We start from the raw sequence: 16,635 nt of genomic DNA, 5'->3' as shown, positions 1-16,635 counted from the left end.
GGTATTTGAACCTCTCTCAGTTGATAACTTTGCGTGTATGGCGAGGACTCTATTATTAGATTCCTGCCTTTTCTTACGGCGTCACTCCCCCAAGAGATACGCGTCGCTTTCTACACTCGAAATCCTTCTTTTTGTCAGAAATTTTGGCTTTTCCGTCGCTGAGCTTCCGTGCGGCTCCGCCGGCCGCGCGCGGTGCATGCCGGGAGACCGCCTACTTTGCATCGCGGGGCGGGGACCGGCCCTTGTCCTCCACCGTCCCAGAGTTCCCCGGCGGTGTTCGCGCAGGCGCGTTGCTGCCGCCCTCGGTGCCGGTGGAGGAAGATGGCGGCTGGGCGCTGAGGAGAGGGGACTGGGCCGCTCCGCACCGCACTGCGCCAGGAGAGCCGAGGCGCCCGCCGCGCTCCGGGCCGCGCCACGCCGGTGACGGAACTCCCCCCATGGCCTCGGGGCCGGCCCAGGAGCCGCGTCCCCGCTGGGCCTGCTCGGGCCGCGCCGCTCCCGGGCCCCGCCGAGGCAGCGGCCCGCTGAGCCCCGGAGCCTGGCCTGGGCCCCGCCAGGCCTGAGCCGGCCTCCGCTCGGGTGGCGTCTGCGCGCAGGAGGCCGGACCGGGCCGGGCCGGGCCGGGCCCGGAGCGGCGACCCCTGAGGCGAGCGGGACGGGGGCAGCGCCCGGCCGGCGCTCCGCACCGAGCAGCTCCCGGCACCGCCGAGGCAACGCTTGACTCTCACCCCGAGGTCCCCTCCGGCCCAGGTCAGCGCCGCCAGCGCCCTTCGGCTCCCGGCCGCAGGCGTCAGGATGTCCGAGAACCAGCCGAACGCCAACAACCACCACCCAGCCAACAACAACGCGGGCGGTGGGGCTGCCGGGGGGAACAACCGGGGTGTCCGCAACCCCAACCTCAACCAGAACCCCTTGATCAATGTGCGCGATCGCCTCTTCCACGCGCTCTTCTTCAAGATGGCAGTGACCTACGCTCGCCTCTTCCCACCCTCCTTCCGACGTGTCTTCGAGTTCTTCGTCCTCCTCAAGGTGAGGGGCGGCTTTATGGGGAGGAGTGGACATTCCTCTTGCTAGCCTGCAGTCGGGTACTAAGGCATAAATTTCCTTATAAACATTAAAAAGCTTGGCTCTGCTAGAGGTTACAGCGTGTGTTTGGGCCACCTACCCCAAGCTGCCCACTGAGCTCCCGTGGGCCACTCTTCTGTGAGAAAGATGTGAATAGTCGTAATGATCTGCGGAGGTCCCTACACCACCAGAGCTCTGGTACCAGATCTGGAAATAAAAAGGAAATCGCTGAGCCAGCTTGTTGGGCAGCCAGGCTGGTGTGGGTCAGGTCCAGGGATGTGGGCATGAAAGATTTCTGTTTCTCTTTCCAAGCAATCACTCTTTTTGGATATATTGCATATGTGAGATATTTGGTTGTTGATGTTTTGTTGGAGCCTTGTCTTTTCTAGAAGCAATTAATGCATAACCCCATTTTAACCTTACTACTTTTTAGCAGTCAGCACCCTCAGCTGTGCTGGCGCAGTATCACATCTCTGCATAACAGGGTAAAAACCGCTCACTTTCTTGTTGATGCGGGTGCAGGATTGGAGACCCACAGAGGGGCCTGTCAGTTGCCCATAGGTTAAATCCTGCACCGTGCATTCCAGAGCACACACTGACGCTTCTTGCCAGCACCAGTCTGGGAAATTAGAGCAAGGGGAAGGAGGGAGAGGAGCTTGCCAGGTGTCAACAGCATGTTTCTGCTCTGAGTTTCTAAAACTCAGCCGCATAAAGCAAGAAAACATTTAGGACAGCTTGTCTCATACTGCACAGATACATTTTCTCCCCTCCCAAGAAATGTTCAAGGTTTTAACATCTCTCTTTTTTTTACCCCGGTTGTATAACTGGATTCAGGCAGAGAGGGAGACTGCAATTGGGATGGTGCTAACAGTGAGGCTGTCAGGCAGAGTGAGCGGCCTGGCTGGTAGCGGTTCTTGCTGCTGTCTGCTTTTGATCAAAGCACTCCTGAGGAAGTAAGGCTATTCACAGGGCATCTGCAGAGAACAGCCTGCTCCTGCCAGCAGGGTTAGGAGTCAGCCAGACTCCAGCCTGGTCTCGGCTCTGTGCGCAGGGTACTGGTAGGAGGTGAAGCCACAGACCATGGTCCTGCACACCGCTGTTCACAAAGCCCTGAAACTGCTTGTGGTTCTGCCGGCTTCGTTGTGACTCCTTCTGTGACGAAGGAGGTGTTGCTGATTTACCTTCTCTAGCATCTTCCTATGCAGCTCCTCTGCAGATGTGATGTTTACCAGTCTGTTTATTCATAGCAAATAGGTCAAGTACGATACGTAGCAAGGACAGCTAGTTCAATTAGGAATGAGCATCTTAATGCAGTTGGAAAGTGAGTCTTTGAAACACAGTTGTACTGCTTACTGTACCATCGTTTCTCGGAGCTTTCAGCTGCGAACAGTGTTGGGTAACATCCTGCTAGATTTACTATCTTTGCTATAGGGAACAAATTTTGTTAGTCCACTTTGTTTTGCTGTGGCTTTATAGCTGTTTTTGGAGTGAGCCGGGGCAGGGGTGTGGTGATGCTCCACAAGCCCAGCCCCAGCAGCCCAGCTCAACCTCTGCCATGGCAGAGTCCGTACCTCGCAGCAGCGAGCAGTGGATCTGAACGTGGAGCTGGCGGTTCTGCCGTGTTGGTTTGGGTTGTCCTGCTCTTGTGGTGGGTTATCTTTTGTTGAGGTTTGCTTTATTCTGCCTTTGTAAAGTTGGGGAGTCTCTTCCAGGCTTCAACAGGAAACACTTTGTGCTGAGGAGGGAATGGTTGAAAGCCACAGATGCGTTTCTGTTTCTTTCAATATGCTTTGGAGCCTCATCACACGTTGGTGCTGTTTGGTCAGTTTGCCTGCAGCGCAGTCGTTTTGGGGACTTTTGCAGGACCTTACACAACACTGGGGCCTGTGCAGGTGACCTGTGCTTTCAGCAGGATGCGTGTACTGCACAGGTATCGGTGGCAGCGCTGGTCTTGTGAACACGAGGACATTGTTCTTGCTGCTGTCTTTGGTGTGTTCCCCTGTTGAAACACTACTGCTGAAATTGCCTGATTCTGGGCTGCTTTGTTGTTGATGCAGAGACCACAGGGGCTGGAAAGCAAGCTCTTGTCCACTTGCAAATCCATTTGTCCAAATTAATCTGGTGTCTTCATGGGCAAAGTAGAGATGGTTAAAACTGGGGGTCCTGTAAACAGGCCAAGGTTGGTTGGGCTGATGGTCTCTGCTGTGTTTCTTGCTGTGTGTAGGCTCTCTTTGTGCTCTTCATCCTGGCTTACATTCACATCGCCTTCTCCCGCTCGCCCATTAACTGCCTGGAGCACGTGCGAGATAAATGGCCACGTGATGGCATCTTGCGGGTGGAAATACAGCGCAACTCAAGCCGAGCCCCCATCTTCCTGCAATTCTGTGGTGTTGAGAAGTTCCCAGGAATGGTAGTTGAATCCACAGCTGAGGAAGAAGAGGAGGAAGAGGAGGAAATGACTGTGGATATGTTTGAAAACAGCTCTGTCAAGGTAAAGATGCATTCCCTGTGTACACAGAAGGAGATGGGAACCTGGTTGTTGGTTTGGGGAGAAATAGTTTGTTAGTGCAGTCCTCTTAAGTATGCCACAGTCCCTTTGTGATCCCTCGGTCACCTGGAAACAGTGTGTTCCTTGGCTTTTCCTGAATCTCCACGTTAGCCTCTGATGGTTTAAGATAGAAAGTAAAGCCTGAGAAAGGGGCCTCTTTTGTCCTCCTTTTGGTGGTAGAGGCCTTTGCTGGGGGCACAGAGGGAGCACAGAGGATGGGAGCTGAAGTGACTGCTAACGTGACTTTCCCTGCCATGGTTTTCCAACAGTTTGAGCTGGATATCGAGCCCAAGGTGTTCCTCAAGCCATCCCGGGTGAGCAGCACCGAGGCACTGACCCACAACGAAAGCCAGGAGTTCTCGTTTAGTGAAACAGCCACTAAAGGTATGCAGCCTCTGAGAGAGACTGTGTCCGAGTTTGAGATGCTAGCCAGAGCAGGTAAAGACAACTTACGCTGCTATCTGTGCTCTCTCCTTCCCCTGCCCCGTGCATCTTCCCTGCACGTCTCATTCCTTCTGGCTTCTATGGGCACGTGCATAGTAACCTTAAATGTCTTCCCTGATGCATTCACCTGTGGTTGATCTTGTCCATACTAACGGTGGATCCACAACAAGATCTTTCCTTTGGCTGGAGGGAGGCTGGGAGTCGAGGGTTGTCTGGGCTATAAAATTTGCTGAAGCCTCTTGGTCTGGCATTGTATTTCTGCAGTGATCGGTGCCAGATATCGCAGATGAATGTGAACCTCCCTCTTCTGAGCAGTTCACCATCCTCTTGAGATCTGCAGGGATCCCACTGACAGCACATGTTCCTCCTTGTATTACCAGGGTTTGGGCTGTATTTTGGGTCCCTGAGTCAACACCAGTACTTGGAACAGCTAATTAATCCTGAAAGCCACCGAGCAAGTTTTAGTGGATTGCGAGATACAGCATTGCTGTTCTGCATAGTTCAGGATATCATCCTGCTTTATCCCTCCCCTTGTTCCAGCATGACTTAAGCTGCTAATGTCTCATAAACTCTAGAGGGAGATTTAGTGGCTTTGTATTATTTAAAACAGAATTCCAGTGTTGGAAAACTGTTTCTAGAGGTTAGGGGAGGAAAGCTATTAAAATACATTTATGTTAAAATAGAAACATGGCAATTGAGTTCTTATTTCATTTGCCTTTTTCACCTACACTTTTGTCCCTGGAAAGACTGGAATTCTTTGCTCCTCAGAAGTACTGGATGTTGTGGCTGTGGAGGATTGTGAGACTGGACATTGCAATGGCACTGTTCCCTTGGTCTTGCAGTGGTCTTGCTTGGTGCTGATCCAGAACTCATTAGTGCTGAATTTAAGATCATTAAGTCGCCTAAGACTAGAGAGCAGTAAATATTTTTGGTGCAATACCTTTATTATTAGTTGCCTAAGTTCTGTAAGAGAGTCACGTTGTACAGTGCTGTGTGCACTGATGGGCTGTGCCTTGATTTGCTGAACGCCTGGTTGGAAATGATCCAGCAATGTGGTGGGAGACAGAATTGTGCTGCTTCCCAAGGTAGTTAAAAAATTCATCTTTTCAGATGGGTCCCAAATCCCCAAAATACCTGTTTTTATTTTTTTTCCAGGTTTCTTGTGCTATAAGTACACCAAATTTGATGTTTAGACAGAATATTTTTTTACCATTTTTTATTCCATTTTACCATGGAAAAATATTTGATGATACAAAGGAAGTAATTCTTTTGTTGATATTTAAACACTTTATTTCCATTTGAGCTTAAAACTGTTTTATAATGGAAACAAAAGATGAAACAAACACACCAGCCTGTGTTTGCTGTCCAAGAAGTGGGATCAGAGGTGGGGAAGTAAAGTGGGCATTTCTGTCAGTGATGTGTCACTGTAAGTCAGAAGAGGCAGGTGCATTTCTTTTAAGTTATTGTATTCTTTTAACTTTTTTGCTGTGGCGTTGTGCGATGCCTGACAGCTACCTTCCCTCGCCTCTTGCAAGGTACGCTGTGACAGTTTGAAAGATCAGGGATTAAATTGCTTGGCTTCAACTTAGCAGGAGGTTTTGTCCTTTCAGAGGTGATGTAGCAAAAAGCATCTATTTTGAACCTTTCTTTAAAAAAAAAAAAAAAAAAAAAAATCAAGGAAACTTCAGGCACCACCATTTTTTTTAGGAAGCTGTAATTGCTCTTGCCTTTTATTTTTGAGATTTGTAATTGCAGCAGTGACCTCTGTCTCCTGAGAAGTGCAGTGTTGGTGCCCGTTGGAGTGTTCACTTGGTGTTCAGCAGGTGTAAAGTATATTTTCCTCCTGTTTCCTAAACAACATAGAAAGCAGAAATTGAACAGAGCAAGAATGAGTGGTCTAGGGCTTGCCAGGCAAAGATGTGGGCAGATTCTGGACAATGCTTGACAGACCTGGGAACTGCTGCCCTGAAGCTTGCCCAGAAGTTTCACATTAAGGACTGATGTCAAGGGAATGGGCTGCAATTTCAAAGAATTTGTATTGATTTGTTTTTAATTGGTTGAAGGAAGTTTGGAGACTGTGTTTGCAACTGATTCTCTTTTCAAGAATGTGGTGGGAGGGAGGGAGGGAATCCAGAGGTGCTATTTCTTTTTGGTAATTGTTTGCAAACCCTGCTGTTGAGTCTCCCTTCCCACCCTCTTTTGCAGTGTGGCCGCAGGAAGAGTACATTGTGGAGTACTCGTTGGAGTATGGGTTTTTGCGCCTGTCCCAGAGCACTCGGCAGCGCCTCAGCATCCCGGTCATGGTGGTGACTTTGGGTGAGTGAGGGAGCCAGCCCACTCTGGTGCAGGGGTGGGTAAGTGCTCTGCAGAGACACCTACGCATTGTTTCCTCTTTAGTCTTGTGGAAACTATTTATGACAGTGGATGGCGCTCATTTTCCACATAGGAGAGCTTCTTTATGGAGTCTTTATTGCTTTAGTAGGTCATACCTTTCCAAGAGGAGTAGTCTGAAATGGTGGAGCCTGTTTCAGTGAGCGTTGATGTTACATCCAGCACAGTTTTCTCACTGAGGAAGGAAGAGCCTCATGGTACTGAAGATCTAGGCTCAGTGTGGAGCAGCAGCAGTGCAATGTTAGAGCCCAGCGGCGAGAGCAATTGTGCATATGTCAGGGACGATACTGAGCACATCTGCTTAGCGCTGTTTCAGTGTACTTCTGTGCCTCTGTTAGCACCAGCAGACTGTTTTCCTGGAACAGTGTTCTCTTCTTCTGGCATTTGCTCTATTAAAACCTGTCCAAGTCAGGAATACGGTCTCAAACCTTCTTATGGCTGTGAAGTTAATTGATCTGTAACGAGCTGTTAGTGCAGCAATCAGACTAGATTTTATTACTTACTCCTAATCAAACTGAAGTACAGCTGGACTGGAGTATTAAGCAGTTGTCCTTTATAGGTAATTGTCCAGTACCTGTCTGGTATAGGTATAGGCAGTTTCCATGTTAAGTATCTATTTACTGACCTGGGTTTTCCAATTCAGCTAGGCAAATTCCTTCATAAGTATCCTAGTAATTTACTGCAAAATTATTTGTGTTCATGTTTCCTGTTTTGCTTAGATTTGGGCTATTTTTACAAGCTGATGAGTGTTTGTAGAGTAGAATGCAGCACCAGCTTCATGAGATGGAATTGAACAGCCTTCATTAGTGCCCAGAGCTGTGGGGAGGTGTTGGCATGTCCTCTGTTGGAGGAGGATGGATGGAGATGGTGGGCCCCAGCAGTGTCATGCTGAGGCCAGCTGATAGCTAAAGAGTCTTGGCCTGGCCTTCTGAGTCTTACCAGAACTTGTTTCTCTGGACCATTAGTTGGGATGAGCCTGGGGAGATAGTCCAAGCCTAGAACGCAAATTCCCTTTGTGTCTGTACCAGCAGAGAGTATGACAGCCCTAATGTTATTCTTAAGGCCTGATTGACATTAGCATTTTGACAGCGTGGCTATATTTGTCAGGGTGTGACATTTTCCCTCCTAGTCCTGTCCAATTTAGTCTTGAATGCAGATGCAGGTCTGCTGGCAAATGTGTCCTTTCGAGTGATGAGAAGATTGTGTGCTTGCCTTGCCACCTCTGTGGCTTAAGGTATGAACAGTCTGAATGGGTTTTTTTGTCTTCTCTCTAGATCCTACCAGGGATCAGTGCTTTGGGGACAGGTTCAGTCGCCTATTGCTGGACGAGTTCCTGGGTTATGATGACATCCTGATGTCAAGCGTCAAAGCTTTAGCTGAAAATGAAGAAAACAAAGGTAAGGCTTGGAAGAATTGCTTTCAGCAGCTGTGCAGAGCAGTCAATGTTTTTTCTGTGGGTGCATGAATATCATCTTCTAACTATTGATTAATCTCTAATGCAGGGAACAGTTCCCTGTGTTATGTAGAGATGTTATTGTCAAGGACAAAATGAAAGAAGCAGGAGGGGAGAGGTGTCTGCAAACGTGATTTCCTACTGCCTTATTGCACTGCATAACAATAAGAGTGCTGCTGTGAGGTGGTGTTGCCATAGATTTGCTTTAAATCCTATTCCTTTAGAAGGCACTGGAAGTTTGTTCTTAGTTTGTGGGTTAATCACACTGTGTTTGTTTTTTTTTCCTCCAGGTTTCCTTCGCAATGTGGTGTCTGGGGAGCACTATCGCTTTGTCAGCATGTGGATGGCTAGGACTTCGTATCTGGCTGCATTTGTCATCATGGTCATATTTGTAAGTCAATAGGAGCTGGGCATTGCCTGGACTCTTGAGCCTGGCGCTGGTCAGCATGTGTTTGATGTAAGAGCTCTCATCTGCTTTTAAAGCTAAGCTGATGGAGTATGAGGTTCTACTCTTTTTTATTTTTCTTAATGTGGGTTCTTAAAGTCCTAACAGTGAAACAGAGGAGCTGAAATAGAACGAAGTAATGGTTTTGTTGTCAAAAGGGAGATTCATGTTAGAGAATCTGTAAGTGTAGTTAAAATACTCAGGTTGCCAAGGCACAGGGTGCAGAAGTTTGTCCTTTGAGACTTTTAAGAACAGGCCTAACTAATTTGCCAGGAGTGACCAAGATAGAATTGAGTCTCCTGTGATTATGTGTGAGATGAGGTGATTACAGATAAGCAAGACAAGATCCCAAGTGATAACTAAGCCTGGGTTCATAGTCTTGGGTGACTTATTTCCCTTTGTGTGTGACCATCCACTGATGCAGCTCCTTGTACAATCATATTGTGGCCAGTGAGGAGGAATTGAGTGCTGGGTGACTGGTGTCGGAGAGGCATTATGAGTTGCTGGGATGGGATGGGAAGAAACCCGAGTTCCAGCTCTGCCTCTGTGGTTTGGTTTGGCCCCTGCTCAAATATTCAGAATCAGTCTCTTTACAAACAAATTACTGTCTATTTCACTGCAGTAATACAAAGATTAATTGATGTCTGTGAAGTCCTAATTACTCTTTGGGAAATCGGTCTGCAGAGTTCAAACTAACAAATGTGGGATATGCACAGCACGCTGTGCAACATTGCAAGTCCAAGCTTGCCTGTCTGGGCCTCTGCTGTATTGTGATTCTGAAAGTGACTTCCTGGACCTGTGTGGCTCTAATGCTGGCTTCTGTTCTCATATTTCAGACTCTGTCCGTTTCGATGCTGTTGCGCTACTCGCACCATCAGATCTTTGTCTTCATTGGTAAGGATTTTCTAAGGGATTTAGGGTGTAGTGGACACTCTGCCTGCTCCAGCACGGTGTATTGTATATATACTCTTGACTGTTGTTGTTTAGAAGGGTCCTGCATGTAGCTGCACAGGGAGTATGTCCCCCTGTGCCCCCGTCGCCATGCTTGGGAGAGCTGTTCCATCTCTTGACAAGTATCGGGGATGGTGGACTTGGGACAGTGGACTTCACGTTGCAGTGCTCTGAATGGGGAGTAACGTGGGGCTGGAGGGTTCTGTGACCCCACATCCACTTTGTGTTATAGTATGTTTTCCTTCTTGCAGTTGACCTGTTACAGATGCTGGAAATGAACATGACAATTGCATTCCCTGCAGCTCCCCTTCTCACTGTCATTCTGGCTCTAGTCGGTAAGGATGTTAGCTCACTTCTTGTGTATGTGCAGCAAGTCCCTTTGGGATCTGTAGAAAGTGTAATTCCCTGTTCTGACCTGGCCACAGCAGGTGGTTAGCATGTCTGCTCATCACAAGGTGGAAGGCTCTGGAATTTGATGGCATAGTGAGCTGCATTGTCCTTCTGGGTCCCCTGGAAAAGCAGTTCATTTGGAAATCACATAAACTGAAGCTTTGTCTATCACTTTAGTTCATTTCAGATTCATACTTCCTGTGACCACGTCGCATTAGCACAATTTGAATTGAAGAAAACAAGCAACAACAAAAAAAACCCAACCCAAACTCTGCACTGTCCAGAGCCAGCTGATCCTCTGCCCTGTGCAGTGACCCGCAGTCAGCAGCGAAACATGTTTGCCCTTAGCTGCTACTTTAAACAGAGCTAATTTATCCTGCTGTGGTCTTTGCTGTACAGTCATACAGCCCCAGCTCTGAAATGACAGAGGATTCCTTCACGTGCCCCTTTGGGAAGCCCTTTGCTGAACTGTTGTCTGTGCCCTGCAGCATGCTGATGTCAGACACCCTCTGTCCTGTAGGTATGGAGGCCATTATGTCAGAGTTCTTCAATGACACCACAACTGCGTTTTACATCATCCTTATTGTATGGCTGGCTGACCAATACGATGCTATCTGTTGCCACACCAATACAAGCAAGAGGCATTGGCTCAGGTAGGAGCTGGCTGGGACCTCATTCCCATGTTGTGTGTTCTCATTGCATGTCCCGTTCTCTGGTGGGAGAAGGCTGCTTCAGATCCCTTCTGGCCCCCCCCAAGCAGGAGGGCTTCCGCTCTTCAGAGCTTCTTTATGTCTCCTTGGGAGCTGCCCTGCATGTCACAGGGTCCAAAGTGCAATCTCTTCCACTCTGGGTTTTGTGCCTGGATCTCAAGAATCACCTCAATCCTTTGCCTGCCCTTTGTTTTGCCCTGTTGAAGATCTGTTCACAGGGAGGCAATTCTAATTACCTGTTATTGGGAGTCTGCACCACCCTGTGCAACGTGCCTCAGCTCACAACAGACTTAGGAGTAGAAAGAAACTCATGTTTGTCCTGTCCATTGACGTATCCTGATATTTATTGCTTTTCTGTCCAGGTTCTTCTATCTGTACCACTTTGCTTTCTATGCTTACCACTATCGATTCAACGGGCAGTACAGCAGCCTGGCTCTCGTCACCTCGTGGCTCTTCATCCAGGTGAGTAGCTGCCACTTTGGCTGCACGTTTGTGCAACCAGCCACATGAAGGCAAGTGCCATCGCACTTGGTCCTGGTCGCTCCACACGCCTCAGAGGGGTCTGGCTGCCTGCAGTTTAAACTGTTACATTGCTGATTGTTCATACTGGCTGTGCTGTTAAAAAGTGAAGGAAATCAACTGCGGTTTGGGCTTTATCAAACTTCTTGTCAAGCTGAGTTTGAGTAGCAATCTTTATTTATATAAGAGATTGAAATAATCCTTGGTCTGGAAATGGAACAGCAGAAGGAGGCTATCGAACAGCAGGACTTTTTGGTCACTGGCTCAAATCCAGCTGTATGACTGACAATAGGCTGATGTCAAGTGAGTTTTGGAAGGTGTTAGGGAAGGATTTCTATCCCTTCTTTCTGGAAGAAATCCTACTGAGGATCTCCCATGCAGAGGCTGAGGAGTCGGTCAGGTCTGTGCAGTGAAGATGGTGGCAAGACCAGCTCCAAACTGATGTCTCCAATATCCTGGTTCAAGCAAACCTTTTGTGTGTCTCTGGCTGTTGACCTGCCCCCTTTTCTCTGCTGCAGGATGGAGACAGGGAACTGAGGATGGGCCAGAGAAATGCTTTTACCCTTCTTGTTCTCAGCTGTTAAAAGGGATGCACAGTTGTACTCCATTGCCTGTCTTCAGAGAGAAACTATAAAAGCAGCTTTCAGGAATCATGGTAGAAGGGATAAATCTTTCCAAAATTTCATATAACCTCTTGGCTATCAGAGCAGCTGAATTCTCCAGTCACTGTCTTTACAGTGAGAGGAAAGCATGGTTTTCTAAGGTGTGTCTGGGCTCACAGCCCAGGCCCAATGAGTGACACCTTTCCCTTTGCTTCCTCTAGCATTCAATGATTTACTTCTTCCATCACTATGAGCTGCCAGCCATTCTCCAGCAGATCAGGATCCAGGAGATGCTGTTGCAGAACCAGCAGGTGGGCCAGGGGACTCAGACAACGCTCCAAGACAACCTCAACAACAACACTACAGCTGCCCCTGTTGACGTGGGGAGCCGCCGACCCCACCTGGCCGCCGGACCCTCTGGGGAGAGCAGCAGCTCGGCTGCCTTGACTCCCAGCGAGGCCTCCAGCGTCATTGCTGCCGCCACGGCGGCTTCTGTTGGGAGCGATCTGAACTGGGTAGCTGAGACGGCCGCTATCGTTACAGAAGCCTCGTTCCTCTCTGACCTGAGCACTACCCTCCTGGAGCCAAATGTGGTGCATGAAGCCATGGCCAACGGGAACCCTCAGGATGCTGCCGCTGCCTCCAGTCTGGTTGCCCGCATCAGGGTCAGCAGCGACCACCCGGAGACAGCCATGGGCTCCATCACCATTGAAGTCACTTCAACGTCTGTGGTGGCTGCAGCAGATGTTCCCCCCGCTGCAGAGGTGGCACCAGCTGCGCCCCTTGTCCCGCTGCAGGAGGAGAGGGCCTCTGTCCCCAGCCCTTCCCTTCCTGAGCAGACTGAGGCTGTCGAGGGCTCAGACAGTCAAGCAAAATCTAGTGGCAAGAACTGCGTTGCAAACAGCAGCATGGCAGAGACCCCTCCAGCCTTTGTTGAGGACACTGATCAGGACAGACGTTTGGGGCGTGCTCTTGGGGACCAGGGGGAAAGCAGCCCTTGCCCAGCACCAGCGGATAGTACACCTAGCTCCAAACCTTGCTCGGAGCCAGACTTGAGGAGCCTGTCTTGAGTCCCTGTCACTGTAATTCTGGACTGCCAGGAAGGCATTTGGATTTTGTTTGTTACTATTTCTCACTTCACCATCATCCTTAACCCATGAATTCCTCTTAGCAGAGGCAGAGCAGCTGGGACAGAGAAAAGGTGCTGTGGTGAACTCCCCTGGGAAAAGCACGTGTGCGCTTGTGTACAAGAGAGGCTGGTGCATGTGGGACAGCCAGGAGGGAGGGAGGACGTGTTCGTCCGTGCCAAGGCTGCAGGCAAGCAGGCTGCCTGTTCAAGCCCTGCAGTTGGCTCCGTGCCCCAGCTTTTCCTTGCCCCCAGCTGCCCCAGCTTTGCCCCCTGCGGTCCCCTTTGCAGTCCAGGTGCTGTTCACAAGTGTGAGCTGATTTAGGACAGACCAGGTGTGTGTGTGGCGACTTTCTGGTTAGAATAGCAGCTGTGTATGAACAGGGAGAGTGTTTTCAGATCCTCTTGGGAGAGCCACAGAAAGCAGAGGAGAAGCCTGGTAAACTTTCCTTCCCCTTAAGGGGAGCAGGAGCTTAAGACCTTCCCCAAACACTAGATCTTCTCATGCCAGGGCAAAGCTGGGCAATAACCAAAGCAGAAGCTGCAGTTCAGCCCCATTTTTTCTGTCCTTGAACTCCCCTCAGTCAGTGGGTTTGGTGGGTAGAAGCTGCCATGTCCAGGTTAGGGCTTCCATCCCAGGAGAGATGCATTTGGCTGGGCTTGGAAGCAGTGGGGTTGATTCCTGTGCCGGTCAGCCCTGGAGAAGTGCTGTCCCTTCTGCTGCTGCTGACCTCTGTGAGGGCTTTGGGAATTTGGCCTCTCTTAGGTGCCTGGGGCCAGCATAAGGTGGGAGCTCCTGGCGCAGGCAAATGGTCTCAAGTAATACCTGCTGGGAACTGACCTGTAGTGTCAGTGTCTAGAGACGCTTGGGATGAGGACAGCAGCTCTGTCTCTGTACAACTCTGCTTTTGGTACCTGCCTCTGTGGGTGATGTAGTTTGCTTTTTTAGTGCCTTGTCTCTCAATGGGACACGTTTGCATTTCAGATCAGCCCCATCCCAGAGGAGAGATCGGCTTTTCACTGGCCGAACTGTTGCATGAGATGGTTTCGCAAAGAACCAAAACACTAAAGCCAAGACATTTCAGCTTATTTTCCCTCATTTCCTTGGCAGTGGAGGTGAAGCTGGCTGTGCTTGACCCCTCTGCCATGCAGCTGGCTGACTTGGTACCATGGGACTGAGTTGGGGGGCTGGGACAGGGACCGGCTGGGATGGATACTGGCTGGACCCACAAGAGGGTATGGCTGGAAGGAAGGTTTACGCTTGTAGGTAGAGCGGAGCGATGCAGGAGTGCGACATGTCTCTAGGGCTCAGAGGAGAGAGCAACTTGGGGAGAAAAGTGGTGGAAAAGGGCAGCGCTGGGAGGTGACGTGTGGGGCACTCTGCTCTTTGGGGGGGGTAGCTGGGTTGCTGCAGAAGTGTCCCTGAGTCTAGCCTCGTCTCCCCACAGCTGAGTAGCACCTGTGGAGTCCATCTCCCTTGGAGGGTTCTTTTGTGTGTTTTGGTGTCTTCCACCAGGAAAGGGTTTCCATGTCAGCACCGCGTGGGCTCAGAGCCCCTGGCTTCACTTTCTCTGCATTTCCCACCCAGGTGCCCCCCCCCTCCCCTTTTTTTTTTCTTTCTATTTCAAGAAGCCCTGGGTGTTGCGCTGGGGAAGGAGGGAGCCTGCTCGTGACCAGCATGTCAGATCCTTCTGCAGCCAGCCTTCCTGGGAAGGGCGACTGGCTTCCTGCCTCCTGCATGGGTGTGCCAGAGGGCAAGGAATAATTGTAGGCTTTCAAGAGGTGGGTGGGCGGGAAGGGAAGGGGGGGCAACAAACCAAATGATTTGATGAATGAAGAGTAGAGTTCATTCTATTTAATTAATGTACAAAATGTGTTTGTATATAATAATAAATATTATATCTAACAGCTGCTGGGGTGTCCTGCTAGCAGTTGTGCTGGGTTCCTGCTGCAAGTCGAGGTGTGAGGGTTCTGTGGCGTGGATGCGGGCGCAGCAAGTCGAACACTCCATACTTCAGAGGCTGCTGCTGCCCTTGGGGAGGGCCCCCCTTGCCCTGTTACGGCTTGGAGGGGTGGTGGCAGAGCAGGGGGGGCTGAGCACAAGTCCCCGTCATGGCTGTGCTCACCGCTGTTTGGCAGCCTCTTTGTGCGAGTGGAAAGGCTGCGGGGAGGGAAGATCTTTTGCTCTGCTCTCGCCTCAGTCCTTTTACGGTTGCCTGTAGTCACCCACAGTTGGACTGTGAGTTATTTAATTTCTCCCAGTGGCCGGTGCCATCCATCTCTCACCATCTGCCTGAGGAAGACTCCGTTTCTGGTTTGAGGTGGCTCTGGAGATCAGCCTGGCTTTGCTGCCCTGGAGCTGGCTCTCACGGAGGGGAGGTTTGGGGTCTCGGCTTGTCCTGCTGCCACATCAGTGCCCTGTGGGATGAGGGCTACTCACCTTCCTCCTCCTCCTAATCGCTGCTGTCCTGCGGTGGGGCTGAGCTGGGCCAGGCTGGCGAGTGCCTGTGGAAGAGGGAAGGGAAGGGTTACCCTCGCCCCAAGCCTTGCTGCATTTAGGATGCAGCTGGAAGAGAAAAAGCAGACTTTATTTTTCTCCATCATCCTTATTTACATGGTTTAAAAACACAGCATTGCTGAAGTGTCTGCCAGCAGAAGTGCTGCACTGTGTCCTGGCTCTGCAGGGGCCTCTCATCTCAACCCACTGCCTTCCCCAAAACTAACCCCCCTCACCAAAGGCTGCTGGCTGCTGTTCAAACCCCTGTTGCCAGCAGGAGGGAGGTGAGGAAGAGACAAATGCCCCAGAGCTGGGGGAGGGAGGCAGCCCCAGGACATCCCCCCCCCAATCCTGTCACCCCAAGGGCTTTTTTCCTTCCATCCCTCATCTCTTTGCTCCTGCTCTGACCAAGGGAGCTGGTGGTGGTCTGCCCTGCCCAGCTCACCGCAGAGCAGCCCGGCTTGGGGTGTTTCTGGGGGGGGGACTGCCTGCCTCCTCCCTGCCCGTGGAGCGGGCTGAGCACTGCCCCGGCCCCCCACCCCACGTCACCTCTCCTCCCGGGGCTCCTCTGTGGCCGGCGGAGCAGGCAATGCCCGGCTGCTCTTCGCCGTGCCCAGCACGGCCACCAGCTCGCTCTTCCTCACCAGGGCTGCGCGCAGCTGGTCCCGCATCTCCTGGATCTTCTCCTCCAGCTCCCGGAGCTCGTTCTCGCTGGCTGCCCTGTCCGGGGGCTGCAGTGCCTGCCCATTCCTGGGGTGCTGCAGGGACCCCTCGCCCTTGGAGGGGGCTTTGTCCACCTGGAAGCGCACCCGTCGTGCCTCCTTCCGCAGGGTGCTCCAGGGCTGTCCTGCCGCCGGTGCCTGCCTTGGCTGGAGGTTGCACCTTTTTGGGAAGAGGGAGAAGGGTTGAGCTGGGAGCTGGTGGCTGGAGGTCCTGCTGTGGCCCCCCCCAGGACAGTGGGTGCCCACGGGGAGCAGGAGCAGAGCGGGGCAGGCGCCCAGCCCGTACCTCTGCTCCAAGCTCAGCTGCTGGCTTTTCCGCTCCTCCGTGCCCATGTTCAGAGCCCGGTGGATTTTCTGTGGGGCACACCCGAAGTGTGAGATGGACGGGCGATGGTCTGGGGGTCAACTGGGGGGTGATGGTCCAGGGCCGGAGGAGGGCAGAGGTTGTGCAAGGGAAGAGGGAGCAGCGGCACGGGGTCGGGGGGGGTCTTTTGGGCGCTGGGCAAGCCCGTTCCCACCAGCCCCACCTGACTCGTGTGCAGCCAGTAGTTGAATTTCTTCTTGCGCTTGATGCGGGGCAGGACGAGGCGGTAGAAGACATGCTCGCCCAGCGAGGTGAGCAGGGAGCCGCTGAGCCCAATGCAGAGCAGCACGAAGAGTCCCGAGAAATGGTAGATGCCCATCTGCAGGGTCTGTGGGGAAAGGGGGGGGGTAGTGTTGGCTGGGCTGGGGGGGGGGGGGGTTAGACCCCCAGAGCCCCCCCCGACCCGAG

General features: G+C 51.4%; 2 protein-coding genes across 4 annotated transcripts in view; one reads left to right on the top strand and one right to left on the bottom strand.

The window, feature by feature from the left end:
- Positions 1–292: 292 nt before the first annotated feature.
- Positions 293–16,635, top strand: part of TMEM259 (transmembrane protein 259) — a 26,157-nt gene continuing 9,814 nt past the window's right edge. The window contains exons 1-11 of one of the 3 annotated variants that reach the window (XR_003925999.2): positions 293–1,029; positions 3,290–3,556; positions 3,883–4,051; positions 6,263–6,373; positions 7,723–7,845; positions 8,192–8,292; positions 9,183–9,240; positions 9,549–9,632; positions 10,208–10,340; positions 10,760–10,859; positions 11,740–12,816. Coding sequence is in view for 2 of the 3 variants with exons in the window: in XM_030032677.2 (XP_029888537.1) it covers positions 796–1,029; positions 3,290–3,556; positions 3,883–4,051; positions 6,263–6,373; positions 7,723–7,845; positions 8,192–8,292; positions 9,183–9,240; positions 9,549–9,632; positions 10,208–10,340; positions 10,760–10,859; positions 11,740–12,588 (2,229 nt within the window). In the remaining variant the exon portion in view is untranslated. Of the gene's footprint in view, positions 1,030–3,289; positions 3,557–3,882; positions 4,052–6,262; positions 6,374–7,722; positions 7,846–8,191; positions 8,293–9,182; positions 9,241–9,548; positions 9,633–10,207; positions 10,341–10,759; positions 10,860–11,739; positions 14,556–16,635 lie in introns of those variants that run through there. The other 2 variants (XM_030032678.2, XM_030032677.2) reach the window with 2 other exon arrangements.
- The window catches only part of GRIN3B (glutamate ionotropic receptor NMDA type subunit 3B), a 7,334-nt gene continuing 5,360 nt past the window's right edge, over positions 14,662–16,635 (bottom strand). The window contains 4 exon segments of the mRNA XM_041127982.1: positions 14,662–15,149; positions 15,691–16,023; positions 16,150–16,217; positions 16,391–16,555. Coding sequence (XP_040983916.1) covers positions 15,098–15,149; positions 15,691–16,023; positions 16,150–16,217; positions 16,391–16,555 — 618 coding nt within the window. The 3' untranslated portion in view covers positions 14,662–15,097.

Source organism: Aquila chrysaetos, chromosome 12 (genome assembly GCF_900496995.4).
Source record: "Aquila chrysaetos chrysaetos chromosome 12, bAquChr1.4, whole genome shotgun sequence".
Taxonomy (NCBI): Eukaryota; Metazoa; Chordata; class Aves; order Accipitriformes; family Accipitridae; genus Aquila; species Aquila chrysaetos.
The sequence above is the reverse complement of the archived record's forward strand: the minus strand, read 5'-3'. Positions and strand labels throughout refer to the sequence as shown.